We start from the raw sequence: 18,281 nt of genomic DNA, 5'->3' as shown, positions 1-18,281 counted from the left end.
GCTTCAGCCTATGTTTGGCCTTCTATTACTCTTAGCTTTGCTGCAGCCTCTGAAATCTGAATCAGCAGCGAGCATTTGGTTCCTTTTTTATTCTTTGTCAAGGAAACAAAGTTGTTTGATTAAGCTCAATTTATTCTCTTCTAAATGTATGCATTTACCCTCCTATGAAGACTTATAATATTTGGCCTCTAGATTATTGTATTATTGCTGAAGGATTTCATTTTATATCTCAGGTTTTGGGGCGGACGATTGACCTAAGAAGCCTAATTACTCAGAGAATGAACAAAATATTCCGGGGAAATATTGATTTTCTTCTTGAGCGCTTTGAAAATGGAGATCTATGTGGTGTTGTGGTAAGAATATTTAACTGTCATCTATACAGTCTGTAGTCTACTATACCATGTTATCTAGTCGTCCGATTAATCGCGATTAGTCGCGATTAGTCAGGCTTATCGGTCCGGTGACCCCGATAAGGGACACCGAGTAGGTCTGGGCGACTAGTTTTCTAGTCGTCCGACTAGTCGTCGACTAGTCGCGATTAGTCGCACGATCAGGTTGGAAAACGATCAGACTTGAGATTGTTTTGTGGGTTGTTTGAGTTGTGGGCCTCAGCCGGTGATGGGCTGGCAAGGTGGCCCATTAGGTTTTTGGTATATAGAGGCTGAGAGACAGGAATATGGACTATGGGACAGGAATACAGAGTTCTGGACAGTTCACAAATCATCTCTCACAAATAAGTGAAAAATCGACTATTATTGTTGCCTTCATACTTGCTTTTTATTAAGTAATATGTAGTACATATATCATATCGGTCCTGGGACACATAGGACGACTAGGCAGGCGACTAGGACCGACTAAGCTCGACTAATCGGCCTGATCGACGACTAATCGCGACTAGTCGTCTGATCGGTCCCATGACGACTAGGTTCGACTAGATGATTTGAAAACATGGCTACTATACTTAATTTTCTTAAGCAATCTACATGCTGATCTGGTAAATTAATTTTTGGAGCACCTCATTATGTCTTTTCAAATTAGGAACTGCAACAACTGTTGGATATTTTGGAGCTTACACACCAATCAATATCAAAATTTCTTGAATTGGATTCTTACTCCCTTATGCTTAGCGAGATGCAAGAGAATCTTTCACTGGTTTCTTATTCAAGTCGCTTCTCTTCACAGGTTTGGGACCCTATCATGTTCCTTTCATGATCCTGATTTTCAGTCATAATACATGCGATAATGTTGTCATCTTGCCGCTTCTGGTAGTCATGATCTATAATTTGCTTGTACCAGCTTGTAGTTTCTTTGGTCGGTAGGAAAATTATCAATCATTGATGGTTCTTAAATTCTTTATTGTGCAACCAGTGAATGATTTATTGTTGTAGTTATGAAAAAGAAACAATTTGATAGCAAAGTCTTACTCGGAAATCACATTATAAATGGTTGTGTTGCATTATGAAATGCATCTTTGTGCTTATTCCTGCAAGGTTTGCTGTTTCATCTAATTAAAACTTTATTCTAATTTGATAATTTTTCTGGTATCCAGATATGGAGTGAGATGCAGACAGATTTCTTGCCCAATTTCATCTTATGTAATACCACACAACGGTTTGTTAGATCCATAAAAGGAACTCATCACTCTTCTCAGAGATCAAGTGCATCTAGTGGGAAGCCCTACTTCTATTGTGGATCACATGTAAGCATTTTTTTTATTAACTAGGCAAGTTGCTATAACAGTTGTCAACTCGTGAATTCAAAGTCTTGGTAATGCAACAATCAACACAACATCTAACTGATCAAGTCTTACTCTAATGCTGATCTTGGGCATCTAGTCCACAAGTACTTCTATAATGTTCTTGGTTCCACAGATATGGTTAACCACACCATATAAATTTAGGAGTTGTATAGCATGGATTCTGATGGAAAAATAAATACTGTTATGGACTAATGAGCAGAGGAACTTCTACCTTTTTCCTGGAAATTGTTAATTTCTACATATGGCAATTTGCAAGATATTATAATACGCAGCTTGGACTTTACTAACTCTTCCATTTTTACTGAGTTTATAATCTGTACCTGCCAATAAGCTATACCTTAATTTGTACTACTGCATGCTCTTATTTTCGTTGTAGGATTTGACCATGGCATACCAGGGTCTTGCTGGGTTGTACCGTGACTTTTTTGGAGTTCCTCATATGTTTGCAGTTGTTAAACTGCTTGGTTCCAGATCATTGCCTGCAATCATCCGTGCTTTACTGGATCATATATCGAGTAAGGTGAGTAGTAAGGAGCATTTTATTGTGTAATTTATTGTGTAATGCCTAAGAAGGAGAAATACCTATAAATAATCAAAATTAAGGAACTAACTATGTTTCTTTCTTTTCAGATTACAGGTATGGTGCCAAAAATAACTGCACTGCAAGAAGCATTGCCAAAATCTATTGGGCTTCTTTCATTTGATGGCGGTATAGCAGGTAATGTCAGCTGGTGGCAATCATGGTTCTACATCCCATTGTGAATGTCAGCTAACATCCCACATTACTACTCCCTCCGTTCCAAAAGGTAGGTCGTTTTGGCTTTTTCTAGATAATATCTAGGTGCATAGCAAACACTATGAATCTAGAAAAGCCAAAATGACCTACATTTTGGAATGGAGGGAGTACTACACTATCATTTATTGCCCCCATTCATTGTTCAATCAACTTATCTACTTTTGTTTTTACAAGGGAAATTATATGTTTACAGAAGTTCTATTTTTTATTATGTGCTAGTCATGAGCATCTCCCCTTCAGAACAGAGCTATATTTGCAGTATATTTTCTTTCATTGGTCTCAATGTGATGGGCAGTGTTAGGCCATTCTCAATGGAGTTTTCTTATTTAAATTCTAAGAAGGATGAATTGTGTGCTGCCTTTATTGTAGGTTGCCAGAAAATAATTCATGAAATATTGACATGGGAAGCAAAATCAGAAGTGAAAACTGAAGTTCTTCATGATCTTAAGGAAATTGGAAGTGCTTTGTACTGGATGAGCATTCTAGACATTGTTTTGGTAAGCGTATGTATGTTCAGAGGGAGCTTTAGTAGTTTATCAGAATTTTCAGTTTGTGGTCTGGTACTCTGTTTCTTCTGCTATCTTGCAAACCTTTAGGTACTCTAGTAAAGCAGTTGAAAAGTACCGTTGTAGAGAAGTTTTGTAGTACACCTATTGAGAGCAGATCAAAAGTTCCCTTTTATCTATTGCACATAAGGATGTCAAATACAGAAGTCAGATCCACAAGTGAGTAGTTTTAACTGTGCTCTGCCGTAGGACAGTAAAAATGCTGCTTTCATCCCAGTCATGGAGATGCTAACGGTCTACTTTTTTCTGTTTCTGTCTCGTTCTTTTTTTTCTCAATATATCCTGTATTTATATTTTGTTCTTTATCTGGTTTGAGTTGGAGGTTCAGGATCCTTTGAATCATATACTTTACTGAATGTTACTTTAGTTGGCTAAACAAGGAGCAGAAGGTTTCTCTGGGAGAATCCATGTGCCCTCCCCTCAGTGCTAGAACTGTTGCACATGTTAATCTTCTTTGTCCTCTGCACTTTTTATAATACTCTCTGTCAATAGCATAATATATTGCTGACCTTTGTATATTTTGTGTATACTTAAAAAGCTTCAGTCTTTTAGTTATGGATTTTCCCTCTTGACTCAGTCACGTTTTTCTTCCTTTCTCGTACTGTACTGTTATAATGCATTCTCTTTGTCTTACTAAATACTGATATGCATGTTTTTTTTCTCATAGAGACAAATCGACACTACACAGTTCATGCAGTCAGCTCCATGGCTGGGACTGGTTCCAGGAAATGATGGGCAAGTGAAGCATGCCTACTCTGATAGTACTCCATTTACCACACTTTTGAGTGCCGCCACCAATGCTGTCACATCAAGCCCTGCATGCCCAAATCCATCTACGTTTCTTGTGATGTCAAAGCAAGCTGAAGCTGCCAGTAAGTCCATATATAACTTACTGGGCTGTGTTTCTACTGATTTGCATGCTGACTGAAATTTTGAGAAAAGTCAATAGTTATTTGTGGCTGATGGCTTCCAGGTTATAGATCTGAAACGAATGATCTGAAATGTTTCTTGTCGATAGTTATTTGTTACCTTTGATGAAATCAATTGTGCATAGTTAGGCCTTACTGGATGTTCGGAATGGATGGGATCACAGCCTATGTTTTTTTTTATATAACAATGGATTGAGTTGAAACCCCACCATGCTGGCCCATACAAATGACTCCTCGAAGTGTATCCAAAATTCCAAATGGACTAACTTTTTTTCTTTTTCTGATAACAATGGACTGGGTTGAAACCCCACCATGCTGGCCCATACAAATTTAGCCTATGTTTTTTTTTTATATAACAATGGACTGGGTTGAAACCCCACCATGCTGGCCCATACAAATGACTCCTCGAAGTGTATCCAAAATTCCAAATGGACTAACTTTTTTTCTTTTTCTGATAACAATGGACTGGGTTGAAACCCCACCATGCTGGCCCATACAAATGACTCCTCGAAGTGTTCAAACTTGCGATTTCCTTTTCATTATTGTACTCTATTATCAGTTTGGATAACACAAATGTTTCGACAGGTCTACTGTATAAATCAAATCTCAACTCTGGTAGTGTGCTGGAGTATGCTCTTGCTTTCACAAGTGCTGCCTTGGATAGACACTACAGCAAATGGAGTGCAACTCCAAAGACGGGTTTTATTGACATAACGACTTCAAAGGACTTCTATCGCATTTTTAGTGGTCTTCAGTATGTAAGTCAACTCAAGAAGACTTATTCTATTATACCTTTTCAGCTACTCGCCACATCTCATTAAAAAAAACTCTTATTTCACATTTATTGTTGTTCATATGAATATAGATTGATAAATCGACATGATGAAAACATCATATTTTATTTGATTTCTATTGCATTAAGGACACCAATGAACCTTTTATTCACTTCATGTGTATGGGAGAATTTTATTGCAAATATTTTCATAAGAAAATAATTCCGTTATTGGTTTCTTAGATTAATTTAAGTTCTGTATTTATTCGGAAAGTAGGATCGAGTATGCTGTTGAATTAAGAAATATTGGCAACATGAATCTGTCATCGATTCTACCACAATTCCAGCCATTCTGCTTGTTTTTGATTGGGGAGCATGATACTTATTGTAGACTGATTATTGATACTAGAACAGCAGGATAAATCGGCTACTCGCCCTCCCGCAGGAGGCTCTGAGATGCACTCTTGATCTATTTTCTGCTTGCCTAACCCTAGGACTCATGGCAGTCTTTTATAGACATAAGATGCCTAACCACTGCTAACAGATCTAATCCAAATAACGGATAATCCTGATCCACTGTTTACGTGCTACAGTAATCGTGGGCCTGGGCCTGTGGCCGGCCCACTTGCCATAACACTTCTCCACCCCTCAAAGACAGCTCGTCCTCGAGCTGGGAAGTCATGAGACGCTGAAGGCGAAGGACGGATGTAGCATGTCTTGTTCTGACAGCATGGCACTGGCTGCCTACATGCTGATGCTCCTGGATAGCTTCCTTCACCAGCCATGGCTTCACGAACAGTCCTGGATGTAGAGACATTACTGGGGCTGGAGCAACAGCCATGGGCACTGGGCGGTGCTGCTGACAAAGTCGCCGACGAAGGTGTCGTGATCATCAGAGCTCCTGCAATCTGGATATTCGCTGGTGCTGGTGATGACAATGGTCCTGATGCTGTCAGTGGGACTGCGGAGGCTGGCAACACCATGATTACAGGCGACGCTGCTGGAGAAGGCAGTAGCGTGGGCGCAGCCGGTGTAACCGTGGCTGACGGCGGTGTCACTGGCGATACTGTGGGGCTGTGATGGCGGAGCTGCTGCTGCATAAGCAATTGCAGGGGGTGCCCCAGGTGGTTGGAGCGACGGATGTGCGTCTGCTCGCACCAGTTGCTGCAGTAGTAACATCTGTGATGCTGAGCAGACCTTTGCTGCTCCAATCCCAGCCGTAGGAGCAGAGAAACGAGCGGACAAGGCGGCGGAGAGCTAGGACAACATGCCGCAATGGGCGATGAAGAACCGCCGACGCGCGGCAGCAGGTGGACGGACGGCCGCAGACGGGCGGCGGCAAGCGCGGACGCGTGGGCGGCCATGGATAGGAGGTGCGCACGGTGGACGCGCAGGTGGCGACCGACGGACGTGCGCGGACGGCGCGCGGGTGGCCGCGGATAGCCGTGGACGGGACCGCGAAGGCGGGGATGGATCCGCGGTGACGATGACGGACGCCGCAACGGACGACCCGAGGAGGAGCGCGGATGGCACCGCGACGGCCGGGGCAACCGGATCCGTGACCGGAGGAGACGCTGCCGCCGAGGAGCCGCGGCAACGAGGAAGGCATCGACGGGCTGGCGGTGACGGATCCATGACGGGCATGGCCTGTTGCTCCCCTCCCACGAGCGGATCGACGGCGATGGCCGACGTTGGTGCAGGCCTCAATGGTGACATCTCCGACGGGGCCCATGGTGGAAATGGGGCTGGCGCTAACGGCGTGGGCGCCACCGGTACAGGCGGAGAAGGCGTGGCCGGCTGCGGTACAGGAAGAGACGCCGGTGGAGCTCCTGGCGCCACCGGTGGCTGCGGGGGCGGCGAAGACGGCAGTGGGACAGTAGGTGGCGGTGACTGCAGCGGATAGGAGGGTGCTGGTGGAGCCACTGTCAGGGCTGGAGGGTACATCTCGTTGACCTTCCTTGGGTCGGAGCCGTCGAAGACGACACCGTGCGTGGCGCGGTGTATCCCGGAGGTGAGGCCGCACGTGGCGTGAGCGTGGGCGCCATGACCCCGTGAGGCATGGGGTGCGGCGTGGATGATTGAAGCACCACTGAAGCTGCCACATTCGTTGGTGTGGAAGCCGCAGAAGATAGAGTTTTTCTTGCTGGTGGGGCTGCCCCCGGGGTGGCTGCCGCGGTCGTCGAGACTGTTGCGGGTGCCATCGATGGTGGTGCAGTTCCCGCAGGTAGTGATGACGCCATAGTCGGTGGCGATGATGATGGCGCGACGACCGATGCTGGTGCTGGCGGTGTGACTGGTGTAGCCGCCGGGGACTCCGCTGGTGGCTGCGTAGATGCGCAGATGTAGCCGCCTCCGCCGATGAAGCTGTTGGCGAGGATGGAGGAAGCGATGCCATGGACGCAGCCAGTGTAGCCGTGTTTGCCGGCGGTGATGCTGGCACAAATTGACGACTGACCGCAGCGATGAACCCCAGCCACATAGGTACGCCCACGTTCCGTTCGATCTTGCAGTACCACTGGTATGCAGTGCCCTTCAACTGGAAAGTAGCGATCCATATCTTATCCTCCTCTTCTGCCCCCCATGCATCGAAGCACTGGTTGCAGCGGTGCAGCCATTGCAAGGGGTCGGTACTCCCATCAAAGGCCAGGATGCGGAGATTGGGGACTGTCATGGTGGCTGCCATGGGTGAATCAATGCTGCAGGGGCTAGACGTGGTGGCTGGACTGGATGGAGGGTGAGAATTGGGAGGGATTTTGGGTGGGAGTTGTGTGCGCTGGGGAAGAAATTGGCTCTGAATACCAAATGTTGTAGACTGATTATTGATACTAGAACAGCAGGATAGATCGACTACTCGCCCTCCGCAGGAGGCTCTGAGATGCACTCTTGATCTATTTTCTGCTTGCCTAACCCTAGGACTCATGGCAGCCTTTTATAGACATAAGGCACCTAACCACTGCTAACAGATCTAATCCAAATAATGGATAATCCTGATCCACTGGTCTCGCGCTACAGTACTCGTGGGCCTGGGCCTGTGGCCGGCCCACTTGCCATAACATACTTGCTAATTGAACACCAAACAGTTAGGGAGCAGGCTGCTGGTGGATGTGTCAGCAAGGGTTTTCAGGAATTTAGATATTTCTATTTAAAGTCTTTGCCTTCATCATGAATTGTTCTTATTCTCCAATCTTCGTCCATTTAGCAATTCTTTTTTTTGGGCATATATTTAGCTTCAGCGCTACTTATGCTTTTATATCTTCCAGTGAGTGTTAAACTATTAGTGCTGCTTCCGCATGCTTTGAATTGACAGATTTTCCTTTTTCGCCCCTCCAGAGTTACTTAGAAGAGAGCATTAGCAATCCTTCAAAGAAACAAGAAATGCTGGGAGATTCTGTAGCATGGGCTGGTTGTACGATCATGTACTTACTGGGACAGCAGCAGCACTTCGAGCTTTTTGATTTCTCCTATCAATTTCTCAATGTGGCAGAAGTAGAAAGCGCAACAGTTTCACATTACCAATCTTCAGAGAGGACTAAAAGTCCAAATTTCTTGCAAGTGAGATCATTTCTTTTACTTGTTTTGGAACTTCCATTTTAAATTGGTTTAGACTTGCTACTTTCCGTAGTCATTTAATTTCATTTTAAACTTTTCTGTGCTTCCATGAGGCCATGATATAGATGCTAAGGACATCCTTTGGCAGAACAAGGTGTGAGTGTTAAGAATTTCTCAAAAAAATAAACTACCAGATGTAGGGTGGACATGTAGGTGGATTCGTCTACATCTGCAAGGTTTTGGAAAAGACAAATAATACATGGCTAGTAATCCATTGTCATTTTCATATCTTCCAAATGCTATTGAATTTCCACCTGAATTTTTTTTAATGGATGTGGATCATGCCCTGCTGTATGCCTGATAGTTTTTTTTAGAAATTTTTTATATACTTTACACTCGGTTCCACTGGTGTCCAAAAGCCACCACATAGTTAACAGAGCCATATGTCTCATAGGTAACAACAGGTCGTCTCTCACATTAGTACTTAATTTTTCATTTTTTATGCCTGTTTGAAATAGAAAAATTATTGAATACTTCATCGCATTTTGATTGGAAATTTGTTGATGTACATATGATGTGTGTGAGAAGGGCTATGAGGGCATCCTTGAAGCGATGAGGAAGGCCAGGAGGCTCAATAACCATGTTTTCTCCATGTTGAGGGCACGCTGCCCCCTCGAGGACAAGGTTGCGTGTGCCATCAAGCCAAGTGGGGCACCTCTTCACCGTATGAAGTTTATGAACACCGTTTCTGCATTCGAGACATTGCCACAAAGAGCCACCTGACGGGCTTCCAGGCAGATGTGCTCTTGTATGTGAGTTCTGTGGTATGTTGTTGTAAGCTATTTGTAAACTATGTAGGCAAGTCATGAGCGGTGAACCCAGGACATGACCTCGAATAAAAGGACGTGCTTGCTGTATATCTGAATTAGGGTCTGTGTTAGTCTCAAGAAAACTTGATCCAGAATTCGATAGTTTAACCATGGAATTTGATATTTTACTTCACTGAACCGAAATGTACTCAGATGAAGAGCTGAGCCAGAAGATCACCGCTAGATCATGGTTATTGTTATGTGCGTATTTCTCAATCTGCTCTCGAATTGTATTTAATACTCGACAAATCAGATTAGCTTAACAAATTGTGTTATTTCTGCTAAAATTTTAGCAGAACGATGCCAGTATCGCCGCACAGATAAGGGATGTTCATTGTCATACTGGCATGCATCTGACTGATCCAGGTCATGTCAAGATTTCCCTTGCTAGTGAAGTTATGTGTCTTCATTTAAGGACTTATCTAGACTGGCATAGCCACCAATCACGAGTTCACGACGGCCCTCTAATTTCGCCAAGTGACCTCTGGGCCCAATCCAAAGCTTCAGTATTCGGCACTTCACCAAGCCGTTGGAAGTCAGCATGTGCTATTTTTTCAGTGTTTCGTTTGTTTGAGATGAGACAGTTAAGCTACTATTTCAAGCTCGTTGGTTCAGATAGACCCACTTCACTTCCTCATAACTCAACTGCTTCACTCTTGCTCCAGATGTCCTGGGTTAGAACACACAACTACTACACCCTTTCATGCCTTCAGATGCATACCTGCATGCAAACATTCTTCAATCTATCTATATAAAACCCTTCTCTTACCAATCGTTAACCACCCAGAGACACAAAGGAACACACACGCTGAGCTCCAGAAACGAGCACGTCCAATCCAACCAACCCAAACCCACGATGTTGAGCTTCCCATCACCAGCCGTTCCTCTCACCCTTCTTCTCATCATCACGGCGCTCCACGTTGCCGTCATCCATGCACAGATACCTGCCGCAACAACGACCGGCGCCGCGGTCGCCGCGACAAACCCGCAGTCAACGAGTGCCGGCGGTGCCGGCGGCATAGGCGCCGGCAGCCCGGACGCGCCGCTGGAGCTCTACATGCACGACATCCTCGGCGGCTCGAGCCCGACGGCGCGGCCCATCACCGGCTTGCTCGGCAACATCTACAACGGGCAGGTCCCCTTCGCGCGCCCCATCGGCTTCAGCGCGCCGAGGAACGGCGTGGCGATCCCCAACGCCAACGGCCAGGTGCCCACGGTCAATGGCAACAACGGCATCCCGCTGGACACCGGCCTGTCCGGCGCCGGCTTCCTGCAGCCCGGGAGCGGCGGCGCGGCCGCGGCCCCGGCGCAGGTGCAGCTAGGCCCCGACGGCCTCAGCCTCGGGTTCGGCACCATCACCGTCATCGACGACGTGCTGACGAACGGGCCGGACCTCGGCGCGCAGCCGCTCGGGCGCGCGCAGGGCGTGTACGTGGCGAGCTCCGCCGACGGGACGTCGCAGATGATGGCGTTCACGGCCATGATGGAGGGCGGCGAGTACGGCGACACCATCAACTTCTTCGGGGTGTACAAGGTGGGCACCCCGCTGTGCCGGCTGTCCATCACCGGCGGCACCGGCAAGTTCAAGGGCGCCTGCGGGTTCGCCGAGGTGCGCCCGCTCATCGCCTCCGGCCAGCACGTCACCGACGGCGCGGAGACGCTGCTGAGGATCACCGTCCATCTCGCTTAAGTAGCAGTTGAGCTGGCCTGAGTTGGTCGTTTCGGACTTGTCACCGGTGCATGCATGTGGTGTTCGCGTCTCGTGGATCAGATGCTGCTGTAACTGCAAGTGTGTATTTCTGTTAGCGTGCAGGGCGTGCGAATTGTGAAAGCAGTAAAAAAAATGTTGTGTGGTTACACATACAAAAGATCTCGCGCACACCCGGCCGCTTGCTAATGTCAAACATGAATCAATCTCCGCTGCCTCTGATTCCGTACGAACAGCAGCCGTCCGCGTCGACGTAGCCACCGCTGAGGCGCTGACCACCGCCCGCCGCCATCGTGCATTTTTTTTTTGGCAGATGCCGCCATCGTGCATCTGCGCTGGTATCTGTAAACCAAACGCACTCGATGCCGGCTCCGTCGCGCTCGGCCTTCGCTTCGCCGCCTCCAGCGCCGCAACACACAACACAACCGCCTGCGACTCCCCTCCGTGGACGAGGGAGAAGGCGACGAGACGAGCTTGCCGAAGAACATCTCCGCGAGGCACCTGGCGCTGCAGAAGTCGATACTGACGCGGCGATGCCGTGGCGGTGGATGAGCATGCTGGAGTGCTTGATGCCGCGCTCGCGACAGTGAAGCAGCCCTGCCAGCAGCTGCTTCATCTACCGCTTTGATCTGCAGGCATCGTCAGTTCAGAGGCAGATGGAGAGCACGGGAAGCGGGTAGTACTGACCCATTCGTCTCCCCCGCTCCTCCGCTTGGGCCCTGCCCACGGGGGAATGGCCTCGACACCTCCCCACCTGGTGTCGTTCTCGACGGCAAATGGTTGGCCAATCATCTCGTCTGCAACCCTCATTGCCCACTGTTCGGAACCATCAACTCTACCTTGTACCACAGTTGAGTCTCTGTAATCTCAAACACCGTCGGTTTCGTTTAAAAAAATAATGGAGAAAGATTGTTACTTGTTCTACTGCAAGTTTCGTCTCTGTAATTTCAAACTATTGTGCTCGACATCCAAAGTTTGGCTTGTCAGCTCGTGGACGATGATGCCTGCTGCATTTGTGTGAATCTTATGGAGACCAAAACAAGTTAAGAAAACGGAGCCCAGGCCCCGACTTCTAAACGGTTGAAGGGCGGTCAACAAGTATTAGCCTTTCAATCACATTTACCACGGGGAGTTCATTTTTACAGCACGGCAACGAATGCCATCTAACGACAGTACGCTTCCATATCAGATTTCGTCAGACAAAGTAGCAATCTGGGAAACTGCATCCTCAAGGCGAGACAAGTGTGCAGCGAATCTATCCTTCAGCTCTGCAAAATCCGCTTCATCAAAGGCGCCTCGCATGGCCTTGAGACCATTCTGCAGCAACACCATCCCTTCACAGATGCCATCTGGCACCTTCCTCTTCTTTGTGCTTGCATCCTTCGTGGTCGCCATTTTCTCAGGCTCGGAGACTACTGGAATTTCAGAATACGCTTCAACCAGTTTCTTCAGCGCTCTCCCCTCTGAAACTAGGAGCTGGAATTGCTCTTCAGACCATCCCTCAGTGTGCAAGGCAGCCTCTTTCTGGAGATAGGCCCTCAGCTCCAGCATGAATCCATTCTCATCTATGCTTGTCCCTGTGCTTGCATTGTATGAAAGGGCAGCGTCTCCAGGAACAAATTTCCAGAGCTGTGTAAAGGATGTGCGTGCAGCAAAGTACCCAAAGGAATCCATTACAAGGTGAATGAGTGCCCAGTGACGTTCCTTCAGCAGGAGATGGTACAGATCCCACATTGCAGAAGAAAGTTCGTTAGCATCATCTTCAGTAACATTCAAGTGACCGAGAATTGCCATGAAGGAAGCCATCGACGGTTTGCACTGAGACAGCACTGCATTTGAATTACCCGAAGTGGACAAGAACAGAGTGTGCAACTGCAAAGTCAGCCTCTCCATCTCACTGATTGCGCAAAGATGCCTCATGTTTGAGATAATATCCAACATGGAGCTAATGTGCTTGGAAAGGTGATCCTTACCACTATCTGGTGCAGTTCCATACATGTTTATGAGAGAGGTGGTGAACTTAAACATAGCGGTGATGCTCTTCTCATCTATGATACTATCATCCTTTATTTCACTGTAAAAAAAAGACAGCTCAAGTGTAAAAGAAAGCCATCATCATCTGACTTGAAAATACTACTAGTAACAGAAAGGACTTACCAACGCTGCAATGCAGAGGCTAGAGCATGTACAGGAAATCCTATCACACCCCAGCTTGAAGTTGGCACATTGATTGCTCGATGATTCTTGGAGTAGCTCTCCAGATAAGCAGCAAAAGAAGGAAACATTTTCTTCACAGCAAGCTCCTTTATACCACCAGATAATGAATCGAAAGGAAATCCTTCCATCACTAATGCTAAGTGTAAGATTGAGGACTTGGAAGGGTTTTCATCATTCAGCAAACAATTATATACTTGATCAACAGTTGCAGAAGATGCATAGCTCAAGATTATGCACACTGAATGTGCAACCTTCCGCAGAGCACTGAGAGGCACAAGAACTTCCTCTGGTGATGCAACAATCTTTAATAGAAGGAATAGTTGATTAACTATATTAATTGAAGTCTCAGTTTCTGCGTAACGCATGAAGAAACACCATAGCTCTGTAACAATTTCCAAGCAAAGGAAATGGGGATGGAAAAGGTTTTCAAGTAAGAAAGCTTCCAACTCATTCCATGCAGCACTCAAAGCAACAGCAGAAAGCATAAAAGTCTTCATGGCTTGTATGAGAGAAGTATACACAGGTTGCCAAACAATAGCAGGAGAATGGTCTGCACCGTACAAGGCAGGGATTTCGAAGCCAAGAACGTATGAGTAGATGTCTTCCGATGTTAAGATATTAAGAAGACTCTGTAGCTTTTTGGATAACTCGATCACCACCTCTTCTGTCAACCATGGGGAAGCATTGAGAAAGTGCAAAAACACAATTAACTCAGCAGGTAAAAGTGCTCTATTTCTGTGATCAACATCTGAATCCATAGAGAAAATGCAATCCAGTGATGCCAGATTTGTCTCTCCCTGATTAGCTTGTCCCATGTGATCTGAACCATTAGCTTCTTCATTTTCAAAAAAGTAGCGTGCAAGCTGACATTTGGACTCTGGTGTAACTTCAGATGACTTCATAAATGTATCTAATAAAACAAATAAAGTTGGCTCCAATAATTCAACAAGTGCCTCATTTGCTGCTTTCAACTGTGGCTTCTTGCTGAATAAAATGCTTGCCGATGTGATCACAAGTGCACACCTGACTATATTCTTGTACATAGCCATCGCTTCAGATAGATATGCTGAACAAATCCTTACAGCATTTATTAAGAAAAACTTTATTGGTAGGAATGCCCTTCTGGCTTCAGAGGTACCAAGGGTTTTTATTAATGGTGTGCACCATGTTTCGGCAGCAACTCTCAGAGATTCTATGGACAGAGAGAGAAGGGTTAAGATGATTTCTCTGACATTTACCTTTTCTTCAATCATTCCTTTACCACTTTGCAGTAAGGAGACTGTGCCTTTCCACGATACATTCAGTAAAGCCACCTGGCTTCCACCACTGGATGCTGCATAGGTTCCCAATTTACACAAAGTCTGAATAATGGACGATGTAATCCTGGTCACCTCACTAGTAAGACCTCGTTCGCTGTGTTTGACAGTGGTATCTTCATCAGGTATGCTCATTTTGCACTCATCTGCTTTTGCAGCCTCAAAGTATACCCGGCACAGCTTAGCTGTTTCGTCTAGAAAAATAGGTGCAGCCCTAGCGATGTCCGTCACAGGTCCGTGAATTTTCTGCGATCATATATCCATCAGAGAGATTATATAATGGATCATTCTGCAAGATTAACACTGCAAGAATCTGAAACAAACACCAGATATCTCATATTGATATGATCAGACTATGCAGATAATATATGTCAAGAATCAAGACTAGGAAGCTCATTTTATATTTTGTGTAACATCCCATTTGAAGTTGCAAAAAGAAATGTAAGTAAACATTTAAACTACTTTTAGGAAAGGGGAGAATATCTATGAAAAGGTAACACATATAGTGACCTACTAAAATACAAGAACTGATTATACACATATGCCAAAATTGCAACTAAAGAACTGATTAGCAAAAGGTGTCAAAATAATATTCTTTCTCAATAAATTGATCTTTGACTCATACAGGATATACTGCCAGTATGCCACTAGCTTTGCCATTTCAACAAGCTAATTTTACCACTGTACAAGATAAAAGTTTACCGTGTTGTCAGCTATTGAGCTTTCCGTCAAACTTAGCAACTCCAAAATAAAATCACCAACAGTATGCACCATATCAACAGTAATGCATTTTGCCGCGGAAGGAAGGAGCTTGATCGAGATATTTAAGGTCATTGAAATTATCTGGAGTCAAGAAATTGGGTTTCTATTAGATTTCTCATGAGAAGAATCAGTACCAGAAATGGATAAAGGATGTAATGGCACTGTAGATGTCGTAATAAGTATAAACTCAAAATGGACAATTTAGTGAAGAAATATGCCAACTTATAGTACTACACTACTAACTTCCATTTTCTCATAAACACTTATTTTACCTAGTGAAGATTCTGTCCACACGTTCTGTTGTAACCAAATTCATGTCAATGCAATTTTCTGTCAATACGTTATGTAATTCGTACTGTACAACCCACAAAGCTACAAAGAAACTTGACGTGTGCTAATTGCAAGGTTCTACCATCCACTGTCCTTATAATAATTTTTTCTGTAACTCTTGGGAAAAGTGGAATCACAGACAATAAAAGAGTATTGGTATAAGATGTAATTTTATATCATAAAACACGTATGGATCTATGGTCTGCTTTAGGCTACAAGCTTACAGAGCAGGCAGAGGAAAAGGGTAGCAGTTGATACTCATCATTATATAGTTGTGATAATTCATACAAAATTACAAATTAACACAGACAATTTAAGCAATGTCAAAGGCACAGTTCCACATTTACAATGACCTCTGGAAGAATTCTGGAGTGCTCTTCCTCTTGGACCTCTTCAGATTCCTCAATAGATTCGACAGACCACAAGATATGTTTTCGACACCATGAGCTGGCCTATTATAGATATACAAGCAATTAAATTTGGTTTCATTGGTTGAGCAAGATTGCAGATAACCCACTACCGTTGGCAAACACCTCCTGGGGCCCCTAACAAACTCCACTTCGAAAATGAAAGAATTACCTTTGCACCAAGAGCAAGAAAATGCCTCAGACAATCAGTCATATCTATACATGAGCATTTCAGAGCAACCTGCAAAATTGACTTGTGTAGCATGCAGTGCGATACACCTAAACATCCAGAATCATCCCAAGATACCTAAAATACTGTGAAGGTAATACACTGAAACACAGTAACACCAAATATTCAGAGCATGAACTAGGTCAAACTGAATCAGCAGAAGCTTCTAGATGGTGATACTTCATCCAATCTCTATATGTAAATAGTAAATGCTAAGCAATTAAATGAAAGAACAATGATGAGGGGACAAGGATACAGTAAGACTGTCAAGTATTAGGCTCCGATCATCTGGAGAGTACTGAAAGGAACTCTCGAGTTGGTTGATAAGTGCAATTCTGTTCTCCAGCACCTGTTACAGATAATGTAAAGTTAGGACGCTACATTTGACTTCATCGCACGAGCGTCAGCCTTCAGCTAACATGTAATATCTATTTACGAACAAAAATGCAATGTCTGAGCTCGGAGAGCAAATGGAAATGAACAGCATAATTAACCGGTAATTAGCACTAAAAATTTACAACAATCACTCAATCAGACATGAGATCCCAATACAAATCGGGGGCTTACCACTGACTCCAAGCTCGGAAAACACTACTCCCACCCTCACAAAAACCCGTTTGCTGGCATCTATTAATTGGCAATGCAACTAATTCCGAAGCTTTACGAGCGCGTACCCAACCAGGCACCGCCGCTAACACATGGAACCATGAACCAGATCAAACCCTAGGGGGAGGGGAATGGGCAGGACGGAACGGACGAAACGGAGTCGAAAAATCGACGAGACGCGCGCAGATGATGACGTACCTCGGAGTATTTGATCGCCTCTAGGAGGGACTCCAGCTCGCCACTCCTCCCCTCCGGCAAGCCGCCGCCGTCGCCGCCGACCTCCATTGCTGGTTCCACAGGAGGGCGCGTGCTGGTTTTGCCGTTTCCCGCCTCTCTGCTCGGCTGCGCGGGCCGTTCGCCAATTTCTCAGTCTGGGCTGAGCGTTGCGGGTGAGGACGGACAGGAGTACAGGACAGGCCGCTGGGTTGCTTTAACCAACAACTGATTGTTATTTGCTTATGTGCCACTCTTAGGAACAAGAACATAAAACTCTATACTATAATTAACTAAAAAATATTATGCTCTTCATCATAAAATATAAGGCACCCTAAATTTGTCCCAAGTCAAATTGACGGGGTGAAAATAAGTGTATGTTGGGGGAGTAGCCCAGCCCATAAGTTTAATGGGACTCATGTGGCGGCCCAAGACCTAATTGTAAATATTATATCCACAAGGGGGTTGGGGTTAAATTGCCGCCCCCCTACCCTCCTATATATAACTGGTCCAAGGGGTCAAATGGGGTCTCTCTCCCTATGAGCATTTTCACTCTCTTGAGTTGAGCTCTGATTCGGTGCCTTTTCCTTCTTTACGGAATCTTCTCCCCCAACAGTCTGGCGCCACCGCATGTTTGGCTAGAGAAAAATAACGAAGAGAGAAGAGAGGAGGTACAAAGGGCATGAAATCAGAACCCTTCGATTGCTTAGGCTTCGCTCGACTTGGGGCTTCGACTAGCTTCGACCCGACAGCTTTGGCTTCGGCTTGGCTAGGGGCTTCGGCTCTTGCTCTTCGGCTCGCGTGGCTATGGCTTCGCGCGGCTTGTCTTCGGCTTTGACTCTTCGGCTTTGCGCGACTCATCTTCGCGCGGCTAAACTTCAGCTTTGCGCGACTCATCTTCGCGCGGCTAAACTTCGGCTTCGCGTGGCTGTGGCTTCGCCTGGCACCGCTTCGGCTTCAAGCCAAGCCAAGAGGCTTCGACACGGCTCATACATGACTTCGCCCTACGGCTTCGGCTCTGGCTCCGCTTCGCCCGGTGGTTCCACCTTCGACCCGTGCGGCTTCACTTCGCCCAGCGGCTCTAGCTCCGGCTCGCGAAGACAAGCTTCGATCGGCTGCCTTCGGCCCATGCTCAGCTCTGCTTGGGCTTCAACACCAAGGCTGACTGGCGGTTTTTTCTTTTTATATTTAAAAAAATTAAAATTTCAAAAATATATGTCCGTTTTGGAAATTTTCAAAAATATACCCCGGTC

General features: G+C 45.6%; 3 protein-coding genes across 4 annotated transcripts in view; 2 read left to right on the top strand and 1 right to left on the bottom strand.

The window, feature by feature from the left end:
* Positions 1–9,448, top strand: part of LOC120692818 (protein PIR-like) — a 31,690-nt gene extending 22,242 nt beyond the window's left edge. Inside the window, exons 21-30 of the mRNA XM_039976213.1 lie at positions 234–353; positions 1,039–1,182; positions 1,550–1,699; positions 2,136–2,279; positions 2,390–2,477; positions 2,925–3,052; positions 3,789–3,993; positions 4,636–4,808; positions 8,153–8,374; positions 8,960–9,448. Of these exons, the coding sequence (XP_039832147.1) occupies positions 234–353; positions 1,039–1,182; positions 1,550–1,699; positions 2,136–2,279; positions 2,390–2,477; positions 2,925–3,052; positions 3,789–3,993; positions 4,636–4,808; positions 8,153–8,374; positions 8,960–9,154 (1,569 nt within the window). The 3' untranslated portion in view covers positions 9,155–9,448. The remainder of the gene's footprint in view (positions 1–233; positions 354–1,038; positions 1,183–1,549; positions 1,700–2,135; positions 2,280–2,389; positions 2,478–2,924; positions 3,053–3,788; positions 3,994–4,635; positions 4,809–8,152; positions 8,375–8,959) is intronic.
* Positions 9,449–10,036: 588 nt separating this feature from the next.
* Positions 10,037–11,094, top strand: LOC120692819 (dirigent protein 16-like). Its single transcript, XM_039976215.1, has one exon. The coding sequence runs from the start codon at positions 10,097–10,099 to the stop codon at positions 10,928–10,930; it is 834 nt and encodes a 277-aa protein (XP_039832149.1). The 5' UTR covers positions 10,037–10,096; the 3' UTR covers positions 10,931–11,094.
* Positions 11,095–11,939: 845 nt separating this feature from the next.
* LOC120691164 lies at positions 11,940–17,224 on the bottom strand. Of its 2 annotated transcripts, XM_039974164.1 has the most exons (8): positions 17,014–17,224; positions 16,466–16,558; positions 16,153–16,287; positions 15,927–16,025; positions 15,184–15,324; positions 13,106–14,727; positions 12,922–13,022; positions 11,940–12,777 (listed from the first exon to the last, which is right to left on the bottom strand). In XM_039974164.1, exons 1-8 carry the CDS (start codon positions 17,098–17,100, stop codon positions 12,134–12,136), a joined length of 2,922 nt encoding a protein of 973 aa, XP_039830098.1. In that variant the 5' UTR covers positions 17,101–17,224; the 3' UTR covers positions 11,940–12,133. The 2 variants fall into 2 exon arrangements, with proteins under 2 accessions (XP_039830098.1, XP_039830097.1); XM_039974163.1 differs by having other exon boundaries at positions 11,940–13,022; positions 17,014–17,223.
* Positions 17,225–18,281: the final 1,057 nt, after the last annotated feature.

The sequence above is a fragment of the Panicum virgatum genome, chromosome 9N (genome assembly GCF_016808335.1).
Source record: "Panicum virgatum strain AP13 chromosome 9N, P.virgatum_v5, whole genome shotgun sequence".
In the NCBI taxonomy this organism is placed as follows: Eukaryota; Viridiplantae; Streptophyta; class Magnoliopsida; order Poales; family Poaceae; genus Panicum; species Panicum virgatum.
Note: the sequence above shows the minus strand (reverse complement) of the source record. Positions and strands in the feature narration are given on the sequence as shown.

What these genes read in the sequence shown, in the direction of transcription:
- LOC120692819 (XM_039976215.1), top strand. Translation starts at nt 10,097, where the DNA reads ATGTTGAGCTTCCCATCACCAGCCGTTCCTCTCACCCTTCTTCTCATC.
- LOC120691164 (XM_039974163.1), bottom strand. Translation starts at nt 17,100, where the DNA reads ATGGAGGTCGGCGGCGACGGCGGCGGCTTGCCGGAGGGGAGGAGTGGC. An exon ending in ACTCCAGAATTCTTCCAGAG is followed by an intron (nt 15,325 to 15,926) that starts GTCATTGTAAAT and finishes TCTTGACTCCAG; the next exon opens with ATAATTTCAATGACCTTAAA. An exon ending in GCTCAATAGCTGACAACACG is followed by an intron (nt 14,728 to 15,183) that starts GTAAACTTTTAT and finishes ATATGATCGCAG; the next exon opens with AAAATTCACGGACCTGTGAC.